At 40.3% G+C, this 12,725-nt stretch overlaps 1 protein-coding gene across 3 annotated transcripts in view; it reads right to left on the bottom strand.

Annotated features, from left to right (window-relative positions):
- Bicc1 (BicC family RNA binding protein 1) overlaps positions 1-6,809 on the bottom strand; it is a 320,644-nt gene extending 313,835 nt beyond the window's left edge. For 2 of the 3 annotated variants that reach the window (XM_087184822.1, XM_087184824.1), the window contains exon 1: positions 6,589-6,808. In XM_087184822.1, the coding sequence (XP_087040948.1) occupies positions 6,589-6,778 (190 nt within the window). In that variant the 5' untranslated portion in view covers positions 6,779-6,808. Of the gene's footprint in view, positions 1-6,588 lie in introns of all 3 variants that reach the window. The other variant, XM_087184823.1, reaches the window with a different exon arrangement.
- Positions 6,810-12,725: the final 5,916 nt, after the last annotated feature.

Consider the following 12,725-nt stretch of genomic DNA (forward strand, 5'->3'; position numbering starts at 1 on the left):
AAGTTTCTTGCCAAAGTCACTCCAACAGACTGCAAAAACTATATAAGTTAGTGTTAAAATTGTGTTTTGTCCCTGGTAGCTTACTAAGCATTTTATATAAAGAAATGTGCATGTTCACCATCACCTACCTCACTCATTTTTTTAAGCGAGAACTCTATTTTAAAATAGATGGAATAAACTCGGGATGAGCCAAGTGGCATATTTTATTAGCTCATCATTCTGGACAACTTCAAATAGCAGAACATGGCACAAACTTGAAGATAATTCTATCAAACTGCCTCCAAAATGACTTCATCTGCTGAACAAATTCCAGCTTTGTTGGCTGAACTAGAATGATCAATCTATGAAAAGTCAAAAGTACGGAAGTTTGAACTATACTGAACTAGTCAATTACAAAAAGGAGGACACAGAAGATACCTCAGAGTAATAAAAAATAAAATGGGCATTTGTGTTGCAACATGTAATTTTTGATGAGCAAAACACTAGACATGGACCAAACAATGGAAACAAAACATACAGTTCCAGGGGCTAGATGTATAGCTCACTTATACAGAGCTTGCATGCCCAGTATGCAAAAGATCCTATTTGTAAAAGGAGTAATAAGATGAGAACAACTTTAGATGATAAAGTTGTTTCCTCTTTGGGATTTAGGTTTACTCCTGGATTGTGCTAAGAAGGAAGTCCTACCTATATATAACTATTGCCAAAAATTCTAAGTTTCTGAGATTATCAATGCAATCCAAAGTCGCTGACCAGCTAAGCTGTGGCTTTAGTCACACTGAGAATCTGGGTCACAGTATTCCTCTGCTTTGCCTGCTATGGGGAAACTATGAGCTGAATCACTCAGCATCCAATCTGTCTTTTTCCTCACCTGCTTCAACTAGATATGGTGGAAAAGAAGACACATTCTCAGACTCTGTTACAACAAACAATGGCCAAAGAAACACAGATGGAACTTTCAGGAGACAAAAATCCCCAGGCTAAAGACGACGAAGGTGACGAGAGGGAAGATGACAGACCCTTGAAGTTCCTGAGAAGCTACTGAAGCCTGGACAACTTAGCCTCAGACTTCTTGTTAGGTGGGGAAGATAAACTCCTGGGTTGTGTAAACTATTCTGTTAGAGTTTCTCTTGGCTACAGCCAAATACATTCCTGCCTGTGAAAGTCATCGATAAAACAAACCTCTCTATCTATGTTTGAACTTAACAATGATCAACTGAACCAAAACTCCTCACAGAGACAAGGTCTAGTGAATGTGTGCACAATTACTGAGAGTGCCAAGTATGGAGTGCATCTGCACAGGCTTCCTCAGAGAGCAAAGCATGAGCCCCAGGCCCAGCCAGTCTGGGGAAAGTCCCCAAGCCCTGCACCACCAAGCCACACAACTCTGGTGTGTTTTTCCAATTAGTCTATGATGCAATTTTACCTTTCAATTCTACTCTCCGACTTGACTTTAATTGCCCTAATGAATTTTTTTAAGGAAGTCTTTAACTAAAAAAAAAAAAAAATCCCAAACGCACATTCCTCCTCCCCAAAAAAAGGTCTCACACACACTTAAGAAATTAAATGACCTGGTAAGTATTTACTTTCTAGCAGTCTGAAATCTTTATCTATCACATGGGACAGTGCTGTTGCTGCTGCTGCTGCACTAATGTTTGCTAAGTGTCAAGTGCCTGGCCCTGGGACATGCATCCTCTTATTCAGTGCTTGCAACATCATCCTCAGGTGGGACCATTGTATTCCCCAGTTTACAGGTGTGCGAATAGAACATGCGAGCTCAGGCAGAGCATTTACTTTGAAAAAGCTTCTTTCTAGACACCAGTGAATTAGGCAAGCCCAGAGTAACATAACGAAAGGAGAAAATAATTGATTTAGTAAAAATCTCAAAATGGAATGACTCAGGACCATTCAAAGAATAAAAAGTATTCAAAGCAAGAATTACAGCTAAAGAGGGTCAGAAATCCTCTCATCCTGAGCAAAACCTAGAATTCCAAGGTCATGTCTAGTGAAGTTTTATTCTACTTACCTCTACAAAGGCTAATCTACTCAACACACCTATCAGGAAGGCCAATAATAATATCTAGTTTAGCTGTGAATGTTCATTAATCATAAAAACATTATATCCACTTTCCAATAAATTTGATTTTCAATATAGTATTTTCTTTCTACACTATGGTTTATAATGAATTAATTATCATATTTACTCAGTACATCCTATGTGGCCTACACTGTGATATTTTACTTTTAATTGTCTTTCTTCTTTTAACTGTCACAACCACCTCAGAAGGTAAGAACTTTTATTGACACCCATTTTTAGAAATAGGGCTGTAAGTAATAAAATTTCTCCAGCTTCTTATTGAAAGGTAACACAAAGATTCAAATCTGGCCCAGAGTCTTGCTCACTTAACCACTAAGCTTCATAACGTTGTCTGATTTGTTCTTATTGTCTGTTACTCTTGATCAAGCATTAGCTTTAGAAAGCTCTATTCGCTTAAGTGTTACTCTATCTGTATTTCCAGCACTCCCTTATTTTCAAATATTTTTTGCTTCACATTTCTTTTCTCTCCCACAATATCTAAAAACTATTAACTCTACCAAATCACAAGAGCAACCCCATTAAAGCTTGTTGAATTAAAAAGATAACAAGATTGCTGTGCATACTTTTTATCAGTGATGTATGACAGCGTCTGCTTTGGTGACCAGTTCTGCGACTCGGGCAAGCAGCAGTAAATGACCCAAGTTCTGCCTGGCATTGTAGAAATGCAACATGTTCTCTAAAGTCTCCTGCACCAGCCTGAGAAAGCCCACCAGATGTCAGTCTCCCTTCATGGCAAACGGGCCATCTTTCCCCAGCCCTGTATTTTCTTTTTTTCTTTTTTTCAGGAGCACCGAGGCAGGGCTTTATTGTGGAAGGAGCTGCTGGGCTGCCTCGAACAATGGCAAGAGAGAGCCCTGTATTTTCTTCTTGGCAGAAATAGGAGACTCAGGACTTTGAAAATGCTTATGCGTCTAAATTTTATGTTGAAATTCTTAAATTTATGGTCTACATATATATATATATATATATATATATATATGTGTGTGTGTGTGTGTGTGTGTTTTTGATGCAAAAAGTATTAATATATTAACTGTTCTGTGTTCACCTCTCGGTACTCTTGCACCAAGACTATCTCTGGCTCTCTTCACCCAATTATTTCCTACTTTCTCCCATACTTTCCTCTGTAACACTCTCCCTTGTTTTTACATATCATAACTCACATTTAATCGATTTAAATGAATCAATACTACTATCTCACATGAAGCATGAAATCTGAATTTTGAAGTTCAGTATTAAAGTTTACAATGATTTTACTTTATCACTAAAAAATGCTGTCCATGGTATTTATTCCAAGGCTGACAAAAGACTTCAGAAACCTAAACTCAAAAATAAATTCCCATTTAAAAAATCATTGACTAAAATCAATAATTGTCATTTAGATTCCAACAAAAATGTCAGAAAGTATTCACATTTGTTCTAAGGTAGTTATCAAACAAACAAAAAAGAAAAGAAAAAGAAAACTCAGACAAAAACTAGTGATTCTCCCTACATTTTGCACTGGTGGTTTTTATGTTACATACCAATTATTTTAGGATTCAGTGATCATTCGAGAATGGTATTTTATTTCTTTGACTACTACCCTACTGCCCATACTTCAACTTCATTGAATTTTTGGTCCATTGCGTAAAAGAATTTCTCTACTAATAAAAATACAACCCATTAAAGATTAACTTGCCCCTAGGACAGTCTCTCTGAAAGCAAATTCCAAGCATTATAATCACCAATTTGCACTCTTAAGACTTAAAGGACAACTATCTTACTTGTCCTGATTTAAAGTGAAAAATCACATACAGTATTCTTAAACTACTGCTAAAAGAAAAATTTCTAATCCAAATTCACAATATATTAGAAACCCAACCAAATACATCCTTTACTTTATCCTTTTCAAATAAAATTTCCACCCAAAAATATCTAACAATATTAGAATACCTGTTGATGTAACAGACTTTCTACCTTGGTTTTTATCTATTTTACTTCTGCAATTATGAACTTGCAAAATTCTTCTATTCCCCAATTACTTATTAAGTATATGTCATATCACACAAATCATGGTAGGCACTGGAAATCATTTGAATCTATACTTTAATACTTTAATAATGGGCTGGGCATGGTGTTCATGCCTATAGTTCCAGGGCTCAGGAGGCTAAGGCAGAAGGACTGCTGCAGGTTCAAGGCCAGCCTAAACTACACAGAGGGCTCAAGGGCAGCCTGGTCAGCATAGTAATATCCTGTCTCCAAAAAAATACTTTAATAATAAAAGAAAATGATATTTATGAAGCTATTAGCAAGTGTTAGCTTATTAAGCATTATTTCTTTCTATGATTATAAAACCCTAAGAAGTGCCTTGCCTAATATTAGCCCCACTTTGGAGATGGGAAAACTGAGGTCAAGGCAAGGCCCAGGAACTTTCCCAAGGCCCCACCAAGATTTGAAACCAGGTCTGCCTGACTCCAATATTCATACTTTTGTGACCACCTAGAATTAAACATTAAGTCCCATGATTATGTTTGGTTTGGAAAACTAGTCTAATTCTTTCAAACATGGTGGTTCTGCGTAATTTGATACTGGGAAACACGCATCCTAAAATGATGAGGGGTACCATGTGCACTGGCTCCTATTTTCAAATGTGTTCAAAGCTTACTTGCATACAAGGGGCAATCCATTTATGGATGATCTTGCAAAGCTAAAGTACCATGCCCAACACTGACTGAATATTTCACTATACACAGGCTGAAGAAATGTTAACTGTTAAGACTTTCTGTAAAAGAAACTTCATCAACTTTAAGACCGCAAAGCAATTTTCAATCATCTATGTCAGAATTTCATATCTACAAAATAGCCTTCAAATTTTAAAAATGTTTCATCCATATTTAATTGTACTCAAAATGAAAATGTGTTAACTGAAAAAAGATCTTCTAAAGCTCAGGTTATACCTATGGAGTTTCTGGTCATTATATCTATGGGGTACACTGTCATTAAATGTGCATGGGGAAGGATGTTACATTATTTTAAAATCCTATTGAAAAAAGACAATCTTTCACATCACTCCAAGTTCGTGTAGAAAACAAACTGGAAACCTGCTGAAAAAGAAGAGTATGTGATCTTAATCATTAATCAGTTCAATCCAATCTCCAACATAAATTCAACATTTTGTTTTAAAATCAGAAACTAGGCAAAAAGAACTATGGAATAAATAAGTAAAACTAGTTACAGAAATGCAGTGGGGGCTTTAGTTTTCAAATCTGTTTTGCAATACTCTCTTATCTGAAAAGTTTATCACAGAAAAGTTTATTCTCCTAGAAGTTACATAATTTGAGAGAAAAAGAGACAAGACAAGTATTAGGGATGTTTATCAATAAAAACAAGCAACAAGGGAGACGAGTTTGCAGCACATCCAAAAACGCTTGCCAAACACTCCTATTTGTTTCCACCGAGTTATTGTTTTGGAAAACATGTTCTCTCTTAAAATAACCTGCTTAATTGTTCTAAAAGGTCACTGCATTTCTACGGAGGGCTAACTTGCATACTGCGATATACTGACTGATAAAGTCAAAATAAGTTATGCAGAAAGTCACCAAAAAAAAGTCCGGAAAGCGCCAGTCCTCCGGTGATAAAAGGGCACTAGGTACTGAATGAATCTTCACCACCCTCCCTCAGTGAGACCAACGCCTGGTCCTCTCCACAAACCTTAAGAATGATAGTCCTTCAAACTACCTCATCTGGAAACTTCTACGGATGTGGGAACTGAGCCACACTGATGGCCACAGGTAGGTTAGTAATTAACATTTTTAAGGAAGGTTAAAACGACCTTGGACGTTTTAGCACTCACTCCAATCCTCAGATTATAAATTACAGTTTCCAGTCCAATGTGGTTAAAGCTTTTCTGCCCAGGAAAGTCCCCGAGAAACCTTAATGAGTTTACAAAAAGAAAGAAAGATCCCAAATTATGAAAGACAAAGACACCACAGCACAGAAAGATTTTTATGAACCGAATGTGACTCAAGATGTATTTTGTACGCCTGTCATGGGATGAACACACGCTGTCCTCGAACACAGCAGCACTGCCCCACGCCTTGGTTGCTCGCCCCTCCTGGCCCCCTGACTTCTGTCCTAAGCCTTGACATCTGCCGAGCGATTCCCAGCAGCCAGACCAGGCCCCTCAGCTGGAGGAAGTGGATCCTGACAAGCGGGGAGAGTGAGACAGACACAGAGCTGAAATTCCAGGCTGGGGAGTGGGCGGTCTGCGTGCGTCCGGATGGCACGGCCAGAGAGACCCGGCTAAAGTTGGCATCTCGGAGTCTAAATCGGAACCAGGACAAACTCCGGGCCTCGACGCTCCGGAGCGGTGCCGGGGGAGCGGAGAGGCGCGAGGGCGGGGGTCCCGCGAAGTCTCCAGTCCTCCGGCTCCGCCGCGCGGGCGGCAGGGCTCGCGCGGCCGGGAAGGGTTGGGGGCTCCGCCGGGGAGTCTGGGGACGGGGGAGGACGCCTACCTTGTAACATGGCTTCAAGTTTCTTTCTGTCCACGCGGAAGCGCTCCTCGCTCCACTCGGGGCTGTGCAGGGGCGCTCCGGCGCCCAAATCTTCTTCGGAGCCGGGCATGGGCGAGTCGGTGCTGCGCTCGCTGTTGGAGCCCGGGTCCGACTGCGCCGCCAGGTAGCCGGGCTCGCCCTGGGCGGCCATGGTGGGCGCGCAGCCCTCGGGCTCCGCGTGCGCCGCCGCCGCCGCCGCCGCTCGCCTGCCTGGCTGCACTGGGTCCCCGCTCCGCGACACTAGCTCTTCCCCCCGCAGCCGCCGACGCCAACGCCACGGAGGCCCCGGCGCATCCCACCCCCAGGCGCCGCCCCCGCCTCCCGCCGCCCCGGGTAGCGGCCCGGGTCCCGCCAGCAGCGCCCGCGCCGAAGGAGCGCGCCGGGCCGCCCGCGCCTCCATCCGCAGGGCCCCGGCCCCCTCCCCGCCCGCGCCCCCGCAGCCGCGCGCTCATTGGCCCGGGCGGCCCATGGGGAGCCAGGCGGACGCGGGCGCGCACACTCACCACGTACACACCGCGGCTCCGCGCCTCCCTCGGGCAATCTGTGCCCCACGCGGGTACTCGTGGTTTCAAATACTCGCCAAGTTCAAGCACCGCACACTTGAGTGCACACGTAATTCTTCACCTCTGCACACATCCCTTACATATTACCACTTTTCTGCGCTTAAATGGACAAATTCCATCTCCCTACCGCTCTCACAAGCCTCTTCCAACATAGGACACATGTCAGAGTTCAAGCGCAGCTGACTCCTGAAATGCACGCGAAGGGCGCACACAATTCCTCTTCTTTTTACACAGCCACTCTGCACCCTAAATCTCATAGCCACCGCCTGTCCCACAAGTTGAAACAGAGGAGGGAGAGAAAAGGCTTGGAGAGAAGAACAGTGTTCCTCTTCTGCACACATCACTGTGGACTGTTTGCTTGCGGCTCATTCCTCACTAAGAGGTTTGACATAGACCTCTCCTCTCAGCAAAATGGAACTATGACAGAGATGGACAAGAGGTTCTCTCTTGTTATGGTCCGGGAAGGAGTTGGTAAGTTTTTCTTTTTTCTTGAACTTCTAAAATGAAGGAGTCACTTTCTGGCTCTCCAGGAATGGACTGGGTGGTGGAGGGAGCTGGGAGATTGAACTGAAATGGCTGTGGTGAGCTGGCCCCAGCAGGCATCTGGGAAGGGCAGTGCTGTTAGACACCGAGGGTTCCTCTTCTCCAGGTCAGTCTCAGAGATGATGTCGGGGAACCTCTGATCTTAACTGCAGGCCAGCTCTCATACTGCCTCTCTGATACTCTGGTAGGAACCACCAGGAAAGAGAGGACTCAGTTGAACCAAGTATGCCAACCTCTTGAAACTACTTTTTATGTTCACATGGATTTATACCCTCTTTTGTTTTATTATCAAAAGCACAAAATTTTGTTATTGTTGTTGCTGGTCTAATTCTTGGGAGGAGGATAGAGGCAGCAGTTTGTCACTGTGCCACAAAGGGTAGTTTATTGGCTTGCATGTGGCACAAGCCATATCATTGGCCTGAGCCTGTGGGTAATCATGTAATATGCTTAAGGTAAATCAAACTTTGTACAGGCCTAGTGCTTAGTTAACAAGAATTAACTCTGTGTTGGGTACTGTGCTGTAATTACAAATAAGGAAACCAAGGCTATAGGAAGGTAAATTGATGTGACCTAGGTCACACAGCAACACATAATACAGCAGGAGTCATACCCAGGTCTGTGTGTCTGATATGTGACCTCCACAAAATCCTGCCTTGTAGAGGAGGAACACTCAGGCTCACAGTGGCCTCCTGATGAACTTGAAAAAAGATACACAGCTTAACTGCCCTCACCACCTGTGTGTTCCTTCTTGAACTTGTTAATTTCTGTTATTGATTACTCTGTAAGACACTAGTTTCACACCAAAAGGGCCTAAGTAGGAGCATCCCCACTGCCTTCCTCTAGGGATATTTACCATATTTTTCTGTCAAAAAATATATATTGGGACCCTACTGTGTTCTAGGCCCTGTGGTTAGGCCTAAGGAATAGTGGGCAAAAACAGACACAATCCCTGTGCTGCTGGAGTTGATGTTCAAGTGAGGAAGATTAAAAATTGACCCTTAAAATTAATAAAAGACTCATAAAGTTGTTCCTATAATATTATAAAATGGAGATTCAAGATATGAGAAAAACTTGTAACGAATTAACTGGAATCAGTCAGAGAGGTCAGTGAGGCTTCTCAGAAAAAATAACTGAAGCACAGAACAGAATTTTAGAAGAAGTGAATCAGGGAGGAAGGAGGAAGAGTCATCCCATTATCTGATCACAGTAACATCCTGAAGGTAGCTATTACCATTATTGTCACATCATAGTAGAGGAAACTGAGGCACAGAAGGTAAAATGATTTACCCAAAGTTGCCAGCAACATTGTAGAATCAGAATTTGAACTCAAGCAGTCTTCCTTGAAAATTAGACTATAGGTATTTTACACTTAGCCAGTAAGCTATACTGACTCTCAAAAGATGAGCACAAGCAGAGACTGTAGGCAAAAGGAGGCAGCATGCATCCTCAGTTCATGGAACTGAAAGAAGGCCAACATGGAGAAAGCAAGGAATTGTTAGTGCTGAGGATAGAAGTAAGACAACATGTAAGCTTTTATCCTCAGAACAAAAGGGAGCCATGTAAGAGCTTTAATAAAAGAAGACATACTTAAATTTGTACTTCAAAAAGATGACAGTGTGGAGAACAGATTGAGGGCCGAGGATAGAAGTACAGTAGTTGGACCAATTAAGACAGTATCCAGGAAGCTTAGATCATAGATGCTGCTAGAACACTTAGGCACTGAAGATGGAGAGACATGAGGGCTTGTGAAATATTTCAATGTTGTGTCCAACTATATCGGTGTTGGATTGATGTGGGGTGATAAGAAGGAAATGGAAAGAGTTTCTGTAGTGTTCTGGCTAACATAATTTGGTAGAGATAGGTGGCATTAAGTAAAATAAGGAACACAAGAAGAGAATTACATTGGAGGAAGGATCATGAGGTGAAATCAGGCAGGTTGATGAGGTGTTGTTGAGACCTCCAAGGAGAGACATCAAGTAAGCAATTGGTTATATGGCTCTGGGGTTCAGTAACAACATCTTGCCAGAGAGAAAAATGTGTTCTTTGTTTGCATATTATAGGTGATAATTCTAGCCATATGCAAACATTAGGACTGGGGAAAGAAGAAAGAAGAGAACTAAGGAAAAGGTTTTTTTTAATTCCAACAGTTAATGATAAAGTCAAACACAGCATAATGTGGAAAGAGAGAATGCAGCAGTGAGAGAATGAAAAACCAAAACAAATAAGTTTTGTCATGTAAATCCAGAGAAAGACTATTTCAAAAAGATCATCTCTCTACAGTTAGGAAGGTCAACATTATCTTTTATGGAGGTCACTGATACTTCAGCAAGAAAGCCATAATGGAATTATTAAGGAGTGGCTATAGCTAATGAGGTGAGGAGCAAGTCAACTCTTTAGGAGGTGTTTGGCCTCAAAGAGGAGTGGAGATCATTAGCTGAAAGATAATGTGGATGGGGGAGAGTTGTTTGTTCTTTGTTGGTCGAATGATTTACTTAATGGTTTTTGAGGTTTGAGCATGTTTAAAAATGACTTGAAAAGATCCAGTTGACCAAAATTGAGTATTTAAAAAACCCATACTACAGGATTTTGAGAGCATGAACAAAACAGAGTTCAAGACATAAGCAGAGGAGAAACAGCTCCTCAGGTAAAGAGATAGGCAAAATGTAGGCCAGTCTGTAAGTTTCATTTCTAGAACATAAGAGAATTCCCATCGTATGGCTGTTAGTTTCCCAAAAGAGTAAAAGTCAAGGATATCTGCTAAGAATGTGGGGAAAGAAGAGCTCTCAGTGATTTGAGGAAAAAAGAGAGGTTTTGTTTTGCTTTGCATTTGAGGAGTTTTTGAATAGCGTTTTGTACCTGTAAAAGAATGAATTGGCACTGTGATGAAGAGTCCAATTGGTGTTAATAATCATAAATCCAATGAGATTAAACTGTTTGCCCTATGATTTTCTCTGACAGTGCTCAGTTTCATGGCTGTAGGGAATGAGAAAACCAGGAATCTTGCCAACTGAAAGCAACAGCAGAGACCAGAAGGCAATGCATAATGGAAAATAATTTCCATTGTGAAAGTTCATACCCAGCAAAACTATCAACCAAACATGAAGTTAAAACTTTTTCTTCAGTGTAAGAGATCTAATAATAAAAAGTTTATTATTCTTATACCTTGTCTAAGGTAGCTACTGTAGGTTCTATACCACCAAGATGAGAGGTTTAATCAAGACGAAAATACACAGTAGGGAAAGCAAAAGATCTGGCACATGATAAAGACAAAGGAATTCCTTAGGATAATAGTGCAAGAACTCAAATTGGAATAGGTCAGAAGTCTCAAGATTGAGATTTCTTCTATACTAAATAGAATTCTTGAAGTATATGAATGTATTCAAAGGAGATTGAGATTGTTGGTGAAGACTTTGGGGTTAAATTAGTGATTGAATGGACTAAAGATATTGTTCAGCACTAACATGTTTGTCACTAACATGCCACGAGGCCTGTGCTTCCATCCTTAACACTATAAAATAAAAATGATAGATAGATAGCAGTTGGTTTGTAGAAAAGCATGACACACAAAAAATGACAAGTATAGCAAACTATTATACAGAAAAGTCAAAGCAATCATTGTGCAACTTAACTGAGCTGTAATGAGTATTTACATAGTTATAATAATGTAAACCATGACTATTGATCCAACCCACATAATATAATTAGATTATTCTGAGCAGTGAGCATGTGATGCTTCATATGTGGGGGGGGTCAATGCTTTAAAACAAGAAACCTCATCCCAGAGGGAGTATAAATACATAATGCTAAAACTCTTTAAAATCAGGAAGTAGCAATATACAAGTTATTTGGAGATATAGAAGTAAAAATAGAATCAAGCAAAAAGTTTTGGAAATGGTTGCCTGTAGAAAACAGGAAATGGGGGGAAGGCATATGATACTTTTGTTTTTTATACGAGTCTTCCAAAACAATTTGATTCTTTAAACCATGTGGGTATGTAACTTTAATTTTAGAAAAGCAAGTAAAATAACACATGCTTATTGAAATGGAAATAAATAGCAAAACCTTGAATTCATGACTTCTGAGTCGTATGCTTTTTCCACAAATATTGAACCAGTTTCATAGTAGTTGATCTTTTTTTTCATAAAGTATGTTATGTGTGCTTTGTTTTTATCTTTCCATTTCATTCAAGAAAACACATTTCAATCCATAGAATAGGAATAGATCAGATGCCAACTAAACTATTATGTAGATGTTTTTAATGGAGTAAGGCTTCAGGAAAAAAAAAACAGCTGGGAGAATTTTAAATCCCTCAGATCCCATCAAGTCTTCAGGTTTACAAAATATGAAACCCCAACAGAGATTTTTAGAAAAACAAAGTAAGTGTTATTCTATCTCTATGTTAGAAATATACATCTAGCCCTGATTAGTAGTAACTTGACAAAAAAAAAACAAAAAAAAAACAGGAAACAGGTTAAAGAAAAATGGATTGGTGTTCTTTTCCAGGCACTCTTAGTTTTTTTGAATTACTTTGTATTCAGGCAAAATACAACACTTGATCTTAGCCAAAAGGCCGAGAAGCGATGTATTCAGGCAAAATACAAAAATTGTGTAACCTGAACTTAAATATTTTTCTAATAGTTTCAGAGGTTTATATTAAAACTGCTTTTCTGTTTTGATTTAAAACCTTGGCATTTTTGTTATGTTTGAATAATCTTAACATATGGGCAGATATTATTCATTTAAGTGGTTTAAAAGGTCCAAGCAGGCTCCTGTTTGGCTATCCCACCTCATTCTCTTTTTGCATTTCACACTCCAACAATACTGAGCTATTTATAACTCCCAGTTTAGTTCTGCTCTCTCATCTTGAGCTCTTTGAAAACAGTATTCCTCCACCTTTCAGATTCCCATTTTCTCTCCAGTCTCTCTCCTGGCCTTCACAGGCACCCTATCACCAACCTTATTAAGTTCTTTTTATCTTATTGTGCTTGTTCC

Source organism: Heterocephalus glaber, unplaced genomic scaffold, assembly GCF_053883595.1.
Source record: "Heterocephalus glaber isolate CG9 unplaced genomic scaffold, H.glaber_assembly_v1.0 deba00001497, whole genome shotgun sequence".
In the NCBI taxonomy this organism is placed as follows: domain Eukaryota; kingdom Metazoa; phylum Chordata; class Mammalia; order Rodentia; family Bathyergidae; genus Heterocephalus; species Heterocephalus glaber.